Source organism: Papaver somniferum, chromosome 10 (assembly GCF_003573695.1).
Source record: "Papaver somniferum cultivar HN1 chromosome 10, ASM357369v1, whole genome shotgun sequence".
In the NCBI taxonomy this organism is placed as follows: Eukaryota; Viridiplantae; Streptophyta; class Magnoliopsida; order Ranunculales; family Papaveraceae; genus Papaver; species Papaver somniferum.
Genome location: NC_039367.1, coordinates 3,500,961 through 3,518,851, shown reverse-complemented (window position 1 = coordinate 3,518,851; position 17,891 = coordinate 3,500,961). Strand labels below are relative to the sequence as shown.

Sequence of the window (17,891 nt, the reverse complement as noted above, 5' to 3'; positions counted from 1 at the left end):
GCCGTGAGTGGGAAAACCTGAATTAAACCTCCTAGCTTTGCACCAATAGTTTGAAAAAAAAAAGTAACCCCTTGGATCAATGCCCAGGACCCAGAAGAAACCTCATTATTGGACTGAGTATAGAGATTTTATTTAGAAGACCAGTTTACAAGTTTAAAGGCATAAGAGTTGTAGGACCCAGAAGAAACCTCATTATTAATCAAAATATCATCTAAACAAATTTATTCCTAATGAGGTTGCGATTACTACATTGAGAAATTCATTCTCAATGGACAGAAATAGATAGGACTTTGTCCGAGAAGTAATCACTGCTTGAGATCCTCCGTTAATGGTACTTAAAATGTTTCTCAAATACTGATTTTCTTCCATACCTGTGGTTCAATAAACAATATGCTATTAATATGATTAACTCATGCAGAAACTTTAAAACACATCATGCGTATTAAACGATCGACTATATACTATAAGCCATTGATATGATTACATCATGTGAAAGGAAGGTAAGCCATTAATATGATTAACTCCCTCAAAACTCCAAAAAATATAATCTTATTAAAAGATCGATTATATATTGTATGCAATTTATATTGATATGATTAAATCATGTGAAAAGAAGGTACATCTAAACATATCATGCTTATTAAACGATCAAGAAGGTAAATCTCACAAGAAAATGACTAACCTTGTGTTGTATTTAGAGAACGAAATTAATTTTGGAAAACCCGTAAGGAACTTATACATAAGATGTATCACTCATGTCCTACTTATATATAGTATAATTTTTGAAACATGGTTATATATGGTTTATTCTATACATGGAATAGTTATTTATACTTAAATAAAATTGAATTTGTAATTTTGGCATAAGAATTTCGATAAATATTTTATATGCATTTATTTTCCTAGCAATAGATATTTTTAGTATATATACCTAATATGTTAAGAGGAAGTAATTATATTATCCACTATATGTAAATTACGTGGGCAACACCTACTAAAAAGAAAATTTTTTTTTCTTTCTTTTTGAGAATGCAAGAATATTTTTTTTTTGGAAAGGCAAGATATTCTGGATGATCTATACTTAAATTATTTTATCTTTTTATTTTTGAAAAAGGCAAGATATTTTGGATTGACAGATATGTGTAAATTATGTGGGCAATACCTAGGGGAAAAAAATTTGTTTTTTTTTTCTTTTTTTTTTTTTTTTTTGAAAAAGGCAAGATATTTTGGATGGCAGTGTCCTTATGATACACGGGTTTGTTTAAGTTTTTCAACACCCTATTGATATTTTTTTTTGATATCCTGTATGCAGTATTCTAATTTCTATCATAGGAACGATTACAGATTGAGTCTTTGCATTTTACATTTCTAATGTTACTCAAGAAATTGGAATACTATGTTCAATGTTGGCAATCCATTTCGTTGTAAGTGTATATGAGTAAATGTAACGTGTTTAACAATGCAAGAAGTTAGATGGAAAATTGAGTGTTAGTTATAATCTTGTCGAATTAATCCAAAATACTTATTCATTAAACTTAAACAAAATAAATTTCCAACCAACTAATAATAAACCAACACAAATACGTACCTAATAATAAACCAATCCTGGTGGAGAAAATAATAAAGAGTTCATATGTCCGTAGTGTAACGTATTTGAATTGTGTAGTATTCAATTAAGCTTCATAAACTCATTGAAAGTTACACTGTTCCAGTTCTTTTCCATCATCTGATATTCTTCAAACCTTATGAGCTCGTACTTTTGTTGTACTCTAAACTCTAGGAGGTTGTACTCTTGATACTTTTGCATTTTCTGTTCATCGAATTCTTCAAACTCTAGGAGGCAGCATGGATCACACGTAAGGGTAAAAAACAACGAATATGTTTATAAACCCACAAAATATCGAAGCATGCAGATTAAAAATAATATAATACCTCTATTTTTTTCTCTTGGACACTCCACTCCTCAATGTTGGCACCCCCATCCATCACCAAGGAACCCGACCCACTGTTCTGCATCACATTCTTATCTTATTTTCAGATCATTTTAAATATGTATTTTGTAAATTGGATCTCATTGTATGGAATCAAAAGGATCTTCAAATCCTAAATATGTATTTTGTAAATTGGATCCCACTGTATGGAATCAAAAGGATCTTCAAATCCTGTTTGATACATATACGTTGTCAATTTGCGATATTACGAATAGTAGATCAAAAGTGATGAGTTTTTCTCACCGTGATGCAACTTGGAGTTGACGATCCAAAAAATAAATTTTTTTCTGAAATCAAATCAATGAAACAATAAAGATCGCAAGAAAACCCAAGAAAAACAATGGGTTCACCATGATTTAAAAGTGTTGAGTTTCTTGCCGTGATGTAGCCTGGAATCTATGATCATAAAAATAAACATGTTTCCTGGAATCAAATAAATCAATCAATGACCGTGAGTTTATATTGAATGCAAAAAAAAAAAAAAAATGGAAAAAAAATGGGATTTTCGCATCTGCGCATGGGCCTTAAATAGAGAGGTGATAAACCCAAAAAAACTCCGGAACAAAAAAACAACCTCTTCTTAGGAAATAATATACGTATTCATATTTATTTTTATACTCACATTTATTTCAATATCATATTCCAATATTTTCTTCCTTTGGAAATCACTTTCTTCCCTGTTATTTTGATATCCATATTTATTTTGATATCTTTCAAAATTATATTCCCTTTTATTTTCTTTTTTGTTAATGTTAACGATTCTTTTTTTTCCTAATGATTTTTTTTCTTTTTTGCTGCTGATTATTTTTTTCTTCTTGGAATTCATATTCCTAATGATTCTATATTATTTTTATTTATTCGGGATTAACAAACCGCGTGACTCCCTCAAATCAGGTATTTTCTTTTAATCGTTGATGTAAATTATTTTTTTCTTTTATTCAGGTTCATGTTTATGTTTTTGTATAGGTATTTAATACCAGTAGAAAGTGTAATTGCAATCATTTTTCTTTACCCGTAGTTTGGAGATGTAATTAGGAGGATTTTATTAAAAAAACTGTAAATGGACATTGCACATTGATTTTTTTTTCTTATGAATATTTTTTTAATCATATAATTGATGACTGATTTAATTTTGATGATTTACGATTGATTTAATTTTATGATGAAATGATGGAGAACAGTTTATTTTATTTTATTTTATTTTGGTAATGCTTTATTTGCTTATATTTGTTTCTTAGATTAAATAACATTTCACAATTTTAGGAAATTGTGATTGGTCCAATAATATTTTGTGGATCCAAAAGATTCTCCTGAAATTTCATTGGCTCAAATTTAGAATGGTGGGGCCAGAATCAACCAGAAGCTCCGATTAACCACATCGCTTAAAAAAACTCTGTTTTTATATAAAGAATTTTCAAAAATCTTCTTCCAATAAAATTGACTTGGTATACCATCATTCCTTCGTTCTACTCCCTTATTTGGATAGCATAACACAAAATTTTTACAAAGAGATAAGTCTTTATCCAAATTAAAATCGGGTTTATCCTTTGAGTACATTGCATTGAGTTATTAGGAGTTTTACTAGAGCTTGTAGGTGTGATTTTGATTTGGAATGGGTGGTTATATGGAGAACAAGTTATTTCAAGTTTAAATAGGTGTTTGAACAGTTAGAACCTTCTATAGATTAGTCTTCAAAAGGATATATTTTTCAAAATTCAAAAAACTAGTCGATTTGAAGTGGTACAAGTGAAATTATAGAGCATTACAGCTGGGAAATGCTAGGCATACCAAGCCGTAATTCTGTATGACCTGCAGAGTTGGTAGTCTTTCAGAGTAACGGTTGGGATTCCTGGACGTAATCCTGATATTTTACTTTTAGCCAGAAAAACGGCTGGGATTCCTGTCCGTGCTGGAAATTACGGCTTGGATATGTAGCCGTTTCTAGGAACCTTTTTTTTTGGTTTAACAGAGTACTATACGGCTAGGAATGTCCCAATCGTAAATCCACAAGGATGGGTTTCCAAACCGTTACCCACATAACGGCTAGGAAGTATCTAGGTCGACCAAGACGTAAACTAATTTACGGATATAAGACCAGACCGTGATTTCAACACGGCTCGGATATCTAGTCGTAAACATGACTCACTGTAGTTCAGGGAATTTAGACCAAACAACGGCTAGGATTTTCCTAACCGTGAACAAGACACGGATGGGTTTTCTAACCGTGGTGCATTTTACGGCTGGAAGTTTCTAACCGCTTTCAGTTTTATGGCTATGAAAGTTTATTTTTCAACATTTATAAGCATTTTCGGCTAGGTTTTGTGAAGCAACGACCTAGCTGAAAATGCCTGAAAAAAACAATGATGTTATTTTTTTCCTCATTTTTCTTAGATTAAACACATTGAAAGACTAACATTACTTCATAAATGCAAAGTTATAAAAATCCATCCATCTCAATCCTTAACCAAAGAACGAAAACATTAAAATGTCAAAGGCTTAGATAACAAAATATTCATGAAGTAAAATACTAAAAAGCGAATAGATTTTCATTCACTTGATTCCTCCCCAGAAGACTCTTGTAAAAACGCATCCAAATCGTCCTCTTGGTCCCGTTCAACAACTGGTTTTACAACTCTAGCCTTTTTACCTCCTTTTCCCTTACCAACTTGAGTGTGAATCTTTTTACCTCCACCACGTCCACCTCGAGCATCACTTGTTGCACCACGGCCTTCTTTTTTTCCACCTCGAGCACTTGTTCCAGCACGGCCTCCTTTTTTGCCGCCTCTTCCTTGCTTTGATGGAGCTTGCTCACGGAGGGGAGTATCCGAGTCGTCGTTAGAAGAAGGAGACATATCCCTATTATTTCTACTTGATCGGTCATATTCTTGAGGATATAAACCTCATTTCTCAAGGAGTATTATTCCTTGGACTCGATTCCGAAGTAATCTTAGTTCAGGGACGGTTAACTTCTCTCCCGAATCAATCATACGGGTGATGTCCTTGGACATCCAATTAACTCGTTCAACCTATTTTTCATATCAAATACACTTATTCATAGCTAATCAACAAAAAAAAAACAATTTTAAATATAACTAGTAGTATATGTACCACCATCTTCTCCCATTCATTTTGTTCATTTATCTCTTCCGCTGATTTTGAACTCTCCTTCGCCGCCTTCTTCAAATATCTCCGCGCCTCGGGATCCAAATTTTCCACATAAGGATGAGCCCACTCTTGATACCATTCCATGTAATTTGCATCCGCTTCAGATGTCCCATGAGTAGCTTCAAGCGCTCTTGTACTCATTTGGTTTGCCGGTTGGGAACGAGCATTCCAATCTTCGACCGACGGAGCTATTGTTGTTGCATAGTTCAATATGACATCTTTGTCCTTAAATATGAAGTTGGCTACGCTTAGTGGAAAACGAGATTGTTGAGGTACAATTTTCTGGACAATACCAATTTGGCGGAGCGTTCTACGAAATTCCAAAATGACGAACCCGGTTGAATGAAACAAAAGTCCCGTATAGGTACCACATTAGAAAATACTCTATCACCAACTTCCTCCAGTAACAACAAGACCATCATTTCCTCCTGAAACTCCACCTTAATTTCCTCCACTAACAGCAAGCACAAATTCACTTACTCCAACTTCACTTGTATTCCTTGTGTTTGCACCTAATGGTTTTCCGTGACGAGGTTGCGGAGTGGACTCACTAGAAGGTGTTACTTTTATTGATATTTTCTTCCTCTTTTCGTTTCTGTTCAAAGAAAAACCAGACCAGAATGCAAAAGAAGATAAGTCACAACCGCTGGGAAATCTTGACAAAACCCAGCCGAGAGCATAAAAACGGCTAGGATGTATGAAAGTTGCAGACGAAAATACAGCTACGGATGGGTTAATTATCAAACGACCAAGATCTAACAAAAAAACGTCTAGGAAAAGTGAAAAGTCCCAGCCGCAACAAAAATAACGGATGGGATTTTGATTTATCGACCAAGCCGTAAAAACAATAACGGCTGGGAAGTTTTCTTTTCTCATTGCTTACTCATATTACGGATAGGAAAACCTAGACGTAACCACTACCGCTGAAACATGAATTCGAACACAGGGATATATACGGCTAGGAAAGTCCCAGCCGTGATTAAGTTGTTACAGATGGGATTATTCTATCTCGTACGCATCAACTAAATTACGGCTGGGTATTCAAAAATTTCCCAACCGTGAGAATATAAACGTCTAGGAGTTCTTAGATCTCCCAACTGTGATACATATAAACGGCTGGAAAACAAACATATACCAATCGTGATACTTATTTACGGCTGGGAATCAAAGAACTCCCAGCCGTAAACAGTTTTTGAAACTGTTTTTTCAGACCTAGAATCTTCGAAACTTAATGAAAGATCGATAAAAATCTTTAAAAAAGAGTGGGTATTTCGATTCATACCTTATTGTTGTCATCTCAGGAGTCTAGGAAGCTGGTCCATCTCCTTCATTCAATTCCTCTTCATCTTCACTTACCACTTCTTTAGTTGAAGTTGGCTTATCTGCTTCAATAGGAGGTTGATTCGACGAAGACTGACCTAATTTTTCCTTTTCTTTCATGCTTTTATACTAAGAATTTAATCGACGATAAGTTTTTTTGGAATCGACGATTAATCGTTGATTAAACGAAGAGAATGGAAGAAGAAGAAGAAGAAAAAAAAAAAAAAGAAGAAGAAGAAAAGGGGCAGAGAAGAAGAAGGGAATGAATAGGGGAGTCAGTTTTTTTTGTTTTAATGAATGAATTTCAGTTTTTTTTTCAATTAGTGATTTTCATTTTTTTTTTATTAGATAAATCAGTTAATGGAAGGATAGAAGTGTCTTAAATGAAAATGAGTGAGGGTGTTTTTGAACTTTCACATAAATCTGATCTCCCCCAACACCATTTAGTCTCCACATAGCATTTTAAACCCACAAAGTCACACCCCCTCAAAACCCTAATAATAGCAACAATGCTAGGTTGACCCTAATTCTCACCGTGAGAATCACGGCGTGAGAGAGGGGAAAGTAGTGGGCCCCCACCCCTCCCCCAAGGGCTCCCATCTAGAGCTGGCAAACGGGCGGGTCGGGGCTTGCCCGTTGCGGATTCCACGGGTTCGGGTTAATACGGGTTGAAACCCGCGGATTGAAATTCTTCACGGGTTGTCATTTCTTCAACCCGTGCCCGTAACGGGTTTAACCCGCGGATTCACGGGTTAGCCCGCCCGTTTCAGAAACTAGATATTACCAGTAATAAACAGTTGCTCTGATTGGTTATATCCCGTTGATCGATGTGATGAAAGTTGAGTACCGCATTGCCATAAGATCGGTGGTGCATTCAGTTTCTCAAACCTGAAAATTCTCTTCCTCGACTAGCACTTGTGGAAGACGATCATGTGATGAGAAACCAACAACGAACCCGGCTTGTTTTGAAACAAGACGAGCCGGGTTCAGGTTTTCACGGGTCGGACACGGGTTAACCCGCGGGTTTTGGCTTGTTTAACATCTAAACTCCCATCTGACCGTTCAGTCTCCTTCACGGGATTTCTTACGGTTGAAATGGGTGTCATCGTAGCATTGTTGCAATAATACGTTCATTTACTGTGGTGGTGTCAGCAACTTGTAGTTTGCTTTCTTTTGTTTTACTTTAGTCTTTCCTCCTAGCAAACTAAAAATAGAAAAAACATTGACCAAAAACATGAAACACCCGGACCCCTAGTTAGTAAGTTCGCGAATGATTCGCGAATCATTCGCGAATTTTTCCGTATCACGAATTTTACCGTCTTATTCGTGTACGTTTGCAACTCCGAATCCAAGTCGCGTATTATGTGGCATTCCCGGATTATTCCCGAATCGTTCACGAATTTTACGTATCCCGAATGATACGTCCGCTTAATTTGCCATAAATTCTTTAGCTTTTACTTTTCAAAGACTCCATTTTTTGGGCTTTACTGCCTCCCGAACATACACGACCGAATATTAGACGTGTTGTAATTTTTATGAAACAAAAACGACTGAAGAGATTTGAAGGTGAAGGTGAGAGAGATCTCAAACTCACTAACCAAGCATCTAAACCACCATACGACGTCCTTTTGGATAACTAATGTTGTATATATTATTAATATCATCATATTGAGTTTATTTTTTCCTTAAATAACTCACACATATGCATAAAAATTGGTCTATGACCTTATAAATACAAAAAATTGTTATATATAGATACCGAATTTTCAGAGCCGAACTCACATTTATAAATCGAATTATACACGTACGTATGCCGTTCCGAATTAATGACGAATCACGTCCCGTTGATCGAATTTTGGACCGAATTTGGATTTTACAAAACCGTATAATAGTCGTACGTTTGCCGTTCCGTACGTTTGCCGAATCCCGAATTGCTAACTAGGCCCGGACCTCTCATTGTCTGAGAATAATTGTAGCTTTTAACAGTTTTTAGTATTGACATTTAGTACAACAGTTTTTAGAAAATAGTCCTTTGCTCTTAAATTGGAACGGGCACGGTTTTCTGTGTGTAACCTTTTAGGACTTCTGTAACCTTTATGGCAGAGGGAAGATCCATTATTTTAGGTGTTATTCTTCCTATTTGCAACTTATGTAGATAGCCTCTAGCCGGTTCCCTAAATGCAGCACCAGCAGCTGGAGGCTAACACCCTCTACACCAGTGCAGTATCTGCGGATGGTGTCTTGAATGCTGAATTACTATCAATAAATTTGTGGGTGGTGTACGCATTTGTCAACCAACAAAAAAGAAGCAACAATTCATGCAATCTGCTTTAACACATGAATCAAAAAATAAGTTCTAAAGTTTGAAATCTTTCGTGAAGCATCACCATCAAACAATAATTAAAACAGCCTTTGTTTCTTCTTTATCACCAAAATCCAAAAGTCACAAAAGTTGGAGCTTTTTAACTCTCCCCACTGTAAAACCCAGCACTAACCTCAACCATATCACGAGCAAACACCGTCAAACTGTGGGAAAGTGCTTTTGAAGCAAAATCTCCCCTAAGAAGAGTAACACTGCGAGCTGATTTCCTTCTCGATGGCCTCCACATCTACTCCATCTCCAGCAATTACAAGCACAACCTGACTGTCAGGATGTCAGGACCATTTTCCGCCTAAAACCGTCAAAAACAGTATAGGCAATTACAAGCAATGACTAGATTACTTTTTCAGACAGTATTGATTGAGCAGGACAAAGAGAAAATTAAGTTTGCAAAAATTTACATTATTGATTACATTAAGTTCGCAGCACCAACTAAATGAGACATTCGAAAGTGAACTAATCAATAAATACCTGAGAGAGTAAATTAGCTGCTAGATGGCAATAACCAGAACTTCAGATGGCCCTGCAGGCATGTCTATCAAACCATCGCATCACTGTTCTGCATCGAAGAAAATAAGAATGTTAGAGGTGCACCTAATCTTCAGGCGATCATAATACGAATTAGACATAAATAGAGATTATTTAAAACATGAAGACAAGAAAGTTTCCTATATAAAAAAAGAAGCAGAACCAAAAACCGGTAATGAAAGTTCACATTGCTTAAATAGTTCACAATTAATATATACCTACTTATGGGTTATGCAGTCTCTCCTTCAAAATTGAGGATTGAGTATTTATGAATGTTTGTGTGACATTAACAAACAAGGTCAACAGAGACAGAGCAACACTTGATCAATCCAGGGTGTTGGTGTGGATTGTTAAACACAAAATAAAGAGAGCTGTTTGTCAGATGTAATATATGAACTAATTTTGTTTCAGACACGTGTTAGAACCAAATGTGACGATCTACCAGAATGCATAGAAAGCCTAGAATGGATGGTGAAGTATGTGAGTCGGCTACCAGGATGCATACGAAGCCTAGACAATGGTTGGTGAAGTACGTGTGTTACTTAGAATGATCCAACCTACATATAGTCAGTAGTGATTCATACAATATATAGAATATACATACGGCAAAATAATGATCATAATCCGGTCACACTTCCCATCTACTAGTTTTTCTTCTTCTTGTTGTTGATTGTTACCGTTGTTTTTTAGTACTAATAGGAGAAAACTTCAACTAAGTCTTCCGTTATAGGTTCGAAAGCTGATGGCTGTTGGTCAGATTGTTTTGATCATTAATTCTGAAGATAACTCAAGGGTTGTTTAGATTCTGAAGATAACACAAGGGTTGTTTAGATTCTGAAGATAAATCAGGGGTTGTATAGACTTTAGATAGATGAGTTTTAAACCGATATTATCAATTTTGAGGAATAATAATGTTTTAATGCTGTAGATTCATTTTTCTTATATAAGATATAAGTATGTTTTGAATGGGTTACTCATGACCCATCAAATGTGCTCCAATATACAGCAAGTATTCCTAGTATCTTTAACATCCAAAACCAAGTTTCGAATTAAAAATGAAAAGTAAAAAAAATCACAAAAGTACAGAATGCGGTGGATGCACAGAACCACAGAACTTCCCTCAAAACACAGTACATGAAGCGTTTCTCGTTTTCAGGTTTTGGGAGCTAACGAAATAGGTTTATAGAATTTTGTGGTTCTTATTTGGCAAATCAATCGATGATTCAAACCAGGGTTCTAAACCAAACTCCTGCACCAATGGTTCTAATGAAAGTTGGTACCGTAATGTAAAAAGTTCAGTTTGTATCCATATCTTTTATTTTGTGGGTATTATATCTGAAGGTCTTTTATCTGATCTATGTTCTGCTGAATCCTTATAATCTAGTCATATATGTAACAGAGAACACAAGCTCATCGAGCAAATCCCGTAAACCTTGATACAAACTAGTGTCTCCAATCTGGTGCCCAGAGCTAAGGGAAACAGTTTCAATTTAGACACCTAGAATGACTAAGTTTGACAGATAAATCGTGAATCCCAATAATGAGAACATAAATAGGAAAAATTGTGAGTTCGAAGAAATGAATAATATATACTTACAGGGTCAAGGATATTGGGTATCGATGAGCTTCCTAGCTGTGTTTGGAAGAATATTAGAACCATTACCAGACTCTTCAATTTCTTCTTCTGTATAAGGCACAAAGAATGGATCTTCAGAAAGCTCTTCCCAACGACAAAGTACAAGTAATGCACTTGAAACTCCAGTTTTCTTTCTAAAAGCTCCTGCACAAACCCTAAACTTCATTAACCGGCACATATGCTGCACTGTGAACCAAGAAGACCCTTGTTGCATCTTTTTTTTTTTCAAAACTTGGGCACATCTCCTAAATAGAACAGCATACACAAAATAAGGAGGTTCTGGCAACAGAAGAAAAAAAAAGGTACTATAGATCTCTCAGTGGACTCATGAGCTAGCTAGCTCATCCACAAAAGATTTTTTCATAATAGGAAAAGTTTGTAAATGTGTACACACCATTTATCTTAAATCCTCATCGTTCTCTAAATATATCTCCGTCACGAAATTTCCTACTTTGATTCTTCTGCAGAAGCAGTTTTGGTTCTCTTCTCTTGTTAGTCTTTTCTTTCAACAGTCCTTTCTCTGATAGTGTTTTTAGCTTCTGGGCCTTCCGTTCTTCTGCTTTTTGATCGAAGCCATCATCCGTCATCTTCATGCTAGCTACACGTTTAGCTTTGTAAACCTACATAGATGAACCCAAAATCATGATATCTCAAGTTTATTAAAAATATGAATCGCAAATAATGTAGTGAAAAGGAGCACTTAACTACTTTTCTGATGGGTAAGACTAATGATGCTTATGACATTGAACATAATTCCCTCAGAGACCAATGCAATTAGTGAAAATCTTAGAATACGTCACAAAGCGCGCGACAGACCACTAAGCGGCAATCACATACTCTGTAAGATAGGGGTGTTACATTGGTAATTTCAGCAAGAACATCATTTTCTTTGCATTCAAACTTATCCAACTGCTTCCCGATGACAGACTCTATTTCATGAATGAGATCTACATCGTTCTGCAAAAAATCATCAAAAATCACTCAGCGTGAGGACTTGTAAAGAAATTAGATGGGCATTGCAATGAGAAGTGACCAAGTGACTGAATGTTCTTTCACATGCCCAAAGAGAAAAGTCTGAGCCAAACAATATTTTCTATGACTAACCTGCGTAACAAAGCTCACAGCCAGCCCTCCTCTGCCAACTCTCGCTGTACGCCCAACACGATGAACGTAGTCTTGGGCATATCTGGAATAAGTTGGATCAAGTTTTGTCAAGAATTTATGCCAGCCATTTTCCATAACAGAACTACATAAATTCTAAATTGTAAGGAATAAATTGTAAGGAAGTTTGCTAGTAACATTGACCTAGGAATATCATAATTTATGACAAGATCAACTGTTGGAATGTCTAATCCCCGACTAGCCACGTCTGTTGCCAGCAAAATGGGAGTCTGACCAGATTTGAATCGATGTAGTGCAGAAAGTCTTAGAGCCTGGGACTTGTGTGAATGCAATCCCACTGCTGGTTGTTCAAGTTCTTCCGGTAACAAACTAAGAAGGTGACAACTCCTGATGTAATAACACCAATGGAAGTGCACAAAGAGATTACAAATTCACAATCTTATAAGAATAACTTCATTGTGAAACTAATATCTAATAAAATAAGTAGTGCCGCCGGTAAGAGTTTATTAAACCTCTCACTCTGTGCATGTGTAACTTAATATGGCGAATTTCTTTCAATATAAGAATAGTTTATTAATCTTGTTTTAAATGACTCAAATTGATAAGATCATAATTTTTCAGCAACTCCTACGAGGTTAAATCATGCATAAATAACTTTCTGTAAATCCCATTTGTCAAAGCTAGACCTAGGTCAATCATAACAATTAACAACATGACAAAAACAAGTCTGGTAAACAGAGTATTAAAAAGTTAGGAGAAACTTCAAACGCAAAACACGTGAGAATTTTACCTGCATGTAGAAACAATATTATGGCAGATCGGAAACCCATTGTTTGAGAGATTCAGCAGTGTTTGTAAGTTTTCTGTCATTGTCGCAGAAAACAACAGAGTTTGTCTACCTTTGGGCAAGTACTGAAATATTGCACACAGTTGCTCCTCAAAACCAACATCCAAAACACTATCGGCCTCATCCAAAACTAGAAACTGCAGAAAAAATTGAACAGATGAAATAAACTCAGACTATTTCAACATACTGTGCTTAGAGCAATATAAAGAAATATGTTACTACCTTGGTCTTCGAGAAGACAGATGGAATATCTGGATTCTGTTCAAGGAGGACTTTTATCCTCCCTGGTTTTGCGATCACAACATGTAGGCGTTGCATCAAAGCTTGTGCTTGAGTGATCATATCCATCCCTCCAAAAACAACAGCACATCGTAGGTGCAAGGATGCTCCTAGTGCCCTGAACTGCTCTGCCAATTGGTACGCCAGCTCTCTAGTAGGCGTTATCACCAAAGCAAACACACCATAGGGATTTTCTGCAAGGCAGTTCAAAATAGGTAATGCAAAAGCCGCGGCCTTCCCACTACCTGTCTGGGCTAAGCCTAAAACATCTTGACCAGCAAGAATTCGAGGAATACAGTGGTGTTGAACTTGTGTGGGTTTCTTCATCCCAAGCTCTTTGCATGTTCGCGTAGCCCAGTCAGCTAAACCAAGATCAGAGAAACTAAGAGTGTTCGTGTAGCCCAGTCAGCTAAACCAAGATCAGAGAAACTAAGAGTATACGATTCAGGGTCACATGATTTTTCCACTTCTAGGGGTTCATTAGGTTGAGGATTTTCTATAACTGGGGGTGGTTTTTTGGAAACTTTTGGAGAGAACTTCTTCCTCGAGAACAAAGGAGGTTGGTCAACTAGAGTATCTTCCTCAATAGTTGTTTTGCCTGCAAATGTTAAAGAACCTATTAACTACAAGTCTTTGTTCCTAAATTAGTAGCACGTACCGTATAGAAAAACTCCCAAAATAAGGAAGGTTCAAATCACCTGTACAGGATTCATTTATACAGAGGCAAAACACACACTGATAAAAACTCAAACACTTGGCTCATATAAAAGCTAATCAATAAACTTAGAGACGCCCAAATTACAGTGGTAATAAGTCTCGGGTAAGCGACTTCTGTCATTGTAGACATTAAACACCAATCTGAAATGTTGACTCCTACTAGAGTAAGTGAGCTTCTGACACAATTGGGGTTCACATGATAGATAAGGAACATCTACTGTATGTTTTAACAAACTATGGAGTTAAGTTTGTGTTTTTATTGGAGTATTACACTTAAAAATGTACTGGGGTATTACAGTTAAAGCAATTTCAATAACCCAAGATCAAATTTTGAGCATAAATTTTAAATTATGTATCAGATATCCACGGGAAATCATTTGAAACCCATTAAGATTGAACCTTTAATTGTGATTTGTGAATTCCAAATAGAGAAAAGAGAATTGATAGAATGCATACCTGTTAAAGACTAATGAGTAATGATAGTAGGGTTTATCACTCTTTTGTGGGATAATTATTGTTTCTGTGGGGACAAAACAGTCATTTAAAATCTGTGATTGGACTGTTATTTCAGCCCAACGTATACCGGCCAGAAGGCCCAGAACCCAAATAAACACTGCTCTTGGACTCTCTGCCTCCATAAAGAGCCAACTGCTTGTTTCTACAGATTTTTCAAAAGCCACATCTTCTAAAACCTTTGAGATGCAAGAAGAGAACCTCAAATTAGAACTGAATGAACACATTTCCACATTTATCATCATTATCTGTGTCGAGCTCTTCACTGGCAGCATGATCCTGCAAAACAGTCATCGTCAGTTTTTTAAATGCTTCGATTGGACTATCATCTAATATCAATTTCTCTTCTACACCTGTTGCCAATGATTTGTTGTTTACCTGCCCAGGTTTTCCATTTAGAATTTCTCCGAATAGATCAGAACTTCCATCAAGCAACTTTGTCAGTGCCGGCGAAGCTTTAAGCCTGCACCCCAACAAGATATCGACCATTAGGGATTGTTTTCTCAATACAATCTAAGCTACCAGGCAAGACCTTCAGATTATCTAGGAAATTAGATTCATCCCCTTCAATGGTCTGTTTATAGGAGACGAGGGGTTCTGAGACATTTAGACTAACCCTTGCAAACCTCTCTCTCAAATCCTTTATGCATCTCTCGAGATGAACCTCTCCTGCAGCTGCAAGCACTTGTTCTCATGTGGCAGAAACACAAACCTGTACAAATGGGTCTGCCCTGTTCAGAAGCCGCAAACCTTTCGTAAGCGCATCCATATCCCTCGAAATAGCTGGTTCAACAACTACTCTTAGAGTAGGGCAACTTGGAAAACCGTACTTGAAAAGTGCCAACAATTTCTAGTCGAAGAAAGAGTTGCACTCTTTAAGATGTGATGACAAAGACCTCGTATGGAAACAACATTCCTTGCCCTGGCATAGGCCACCAGTTTCAAACCTTGTCCCATCATGAGAAACAAGGAATGCAACTCAACTTCTTGTAGATGTTTCCGCACTGCTTCTTCCCCTTTACATGGATCATAAAGAACTGAAAGCACATAAATTTTCTTCCCTGCAAAAAGAACCCCGCTGAAAATCCTTGCTAACGCAAGGAAGCACTCATCTGATTCAGCAACCCCACTTGCGCCTGGATAATTGTTCACAATCTCTCCGTTGGAACCTCTATGTGGAACTTATTCATAGCGACAGAAAACATCTTAGATACAGAAGGAACACATGTGGCTTCAGGACTTGAATCACATGCCTGAACAGAATTCTTTACACTCTCTGCTTATTCAAGGACATCAGATTAAACCCTATATTCCAGAACCACTCTCTTCAGAAGCAACCTTGTGATTCGAACAGACTATGCGCGAACAGGATCAGGCATACACTTAACTACCATTGACAAGATTGCTTGTGCCACTATTTTCTTATCTTTATTTTGTTGTCCCCAAGAAGGAAGACAAATGAAATGACTTAACAACTTTCCCAGGCACTGCTTTTCTCCATCATGTTCGTACACTGCCTGGTAAATCTGCTAAAATGGCTCTAGCACAAACTGCACGAACATTGGCTTTGCTTTACTTCATACACCAATTGCCTTCTTCCTCCCCAGGATCATCATCTTTGTTTTCGGATTGAGATAACGAGGTCCCCATAAAGCCTTCTGCAAAGTAGTTACAGTAGCCCAAGCTTCGAAGCATAGAACTCAGCAAATTCTTTAATACATTTCCCTTTTGTGGTTGAAAATATCATCCCCCTCCATACATTCAAAATTCTCATCACTGCCAGTCTCAATTACAGGCCTGCAATCATAGAATCAACATCCGATAGATACTTCTCATTATTGATATCCACTCAGAGTCCAATTAACTTCTTTAATACAGAAACCCCAACTATCCAACCCACAAACTAAAGCCACATTTCCCTTCTGTGGTTGAAAATATCTTCTTCATCATCCTCTTCAAAAACAACAACAGAATCATCATCCATACATTCGAAATTCTCATTACCACTAGTCTCATTTACAGGCCTGCAACCATAGAATCAACATCTGATAGATACTTCTCAGATTGATATCCACTCACAGTCCTATTAACCTCATGCGTTTTAGACAGACTTTAACCTCATTCATCATTTCAACTAAACGAAAACCTAATTCTTTGAAAACTTAACTGCAAGAATCAGAAAAGAAGAAAAGGGGGTCAATTACCTATCGAGTTCGTTCAAACTCCAAGTTACTGTAGAAGATCGATTGATTAACTCCATTACCTAGTTGGTTCAATTGAGAAGATTAAAACCCTGAGATTTTGAAAGTAACGGGGGTTTATTGGATTAGGATTTAGATAGATATCTACCGATCCTAAAAACTTTTAGGTATTCAATTAGTATATGTCAAAATTTATTAAATATCCGAGGTATTCAAATATGTCAAGAATCTTTAAATATCCGAGGTATTCCATTCATTTAAGTTTTCTTAGAATAGTTGAGGAGAAGATATATCAGGATTGTTATGGATATTTGTAGGTAAATTATGCATATTATTATCTCATTATAATCTCGACCCAAACCACAAGAGTTACACGGATTGTAATGGACAATTTTTTTTCTTTTTACTATGTCTTTCCCCATCACTACCACACACCACTAACCAATACTAGCACCACCATCGCCACCGACCACCAACAACTACCCACCACCACCACTACTAACCACCAACATCGCCACCACACACCACCAACACTAGCACCACCGCCAACAACAACCACCACTGTCGACCATCGTCATCAACCACCACCAACAACAACCACAACCGCCACCACAAATACCATACACCACCAGCCCCACATACCACCTCAATTTTATTGATGGGTATTTTTTTTTAAAGGGAAAAATGATCTTCACTTTTTATAAATCTAAATTAATCTTAACTCAATCCAATATAATCCAAAATTATATATCTATAAGATTCTTTTAAAAATCCTTATAAATCCACTAGATTCAGGTAAACTAGTATCTGTTTTTATCCATATAAATCTTGATCCAATGCACCCTTGTAAGAGTTGGGGCAGAGACAAAAGTCTGGTTGGCAGAGAATGAATACATCAGCAGCTGTAAAAGATTTTCTAGTCCTTTTTCTTTCTTTTTTTTGTTAAGCACGCCCAATTATGAGATACAGGCACATCAGATAGCGGACTCCTAGGGGGAAGGTGACATAGTCGCGGACCCAATAAATATGTGCACCATGCTTCATGAAATAATTTGGATTATAAACAGATATAGGCCTGATTTTCAACCCGATAGACAACCATAGGCCTGTTTTTTTTCAAATTTGCAAATCTAGGCCTCCATCCATGTTTCCATCCAAATCCGTTACTTTTGTCAATTTCTCGGTCAACACG

At 36.6% G+C, this 17,891-nt stretch overlaps 1 protein-coding gene and 1 pseudogene across 1 annotated transcript; both read right to left on the bottom strand.

Moving 5' to 3' along the window:
• Positions 1 to 8,818: 8,818 nt before the first annotated feature.
• On the bottom strand, positions 8,819 to 13,673 carry LOC113315283 (DEAD-box ATP-dependent RNA helicase 36-like; the record flags this gene model as incomplete). Its single annotated transcript, XM_026563583.1, has 9 exons — positions 8,819 to 9,148; positions 9,328 to 9,415; positions 10,982 to 11,164; positions 11,415 to 11,640; positions 11,858 to 11,977; positions 12,125 to 12,206; positions 12,326 to 12,529; positions 12,933 to 13,126; positions 13,212 to 13,673. Coding segments are annotated over 6 exons (1,272 nt in total), but the record flags the coding sequence as incomplete, so codon positions are not given.
• A 114-nt stretch (positions 13,674 to 13,787) lies between these two features.
• LOC113318472 lies at positions 13,788 to 16,901 on the bottom strand (annotated as a pseudogene).
• Positions 16,902 to 17,891: the final 990 nt, after the last annotated feature.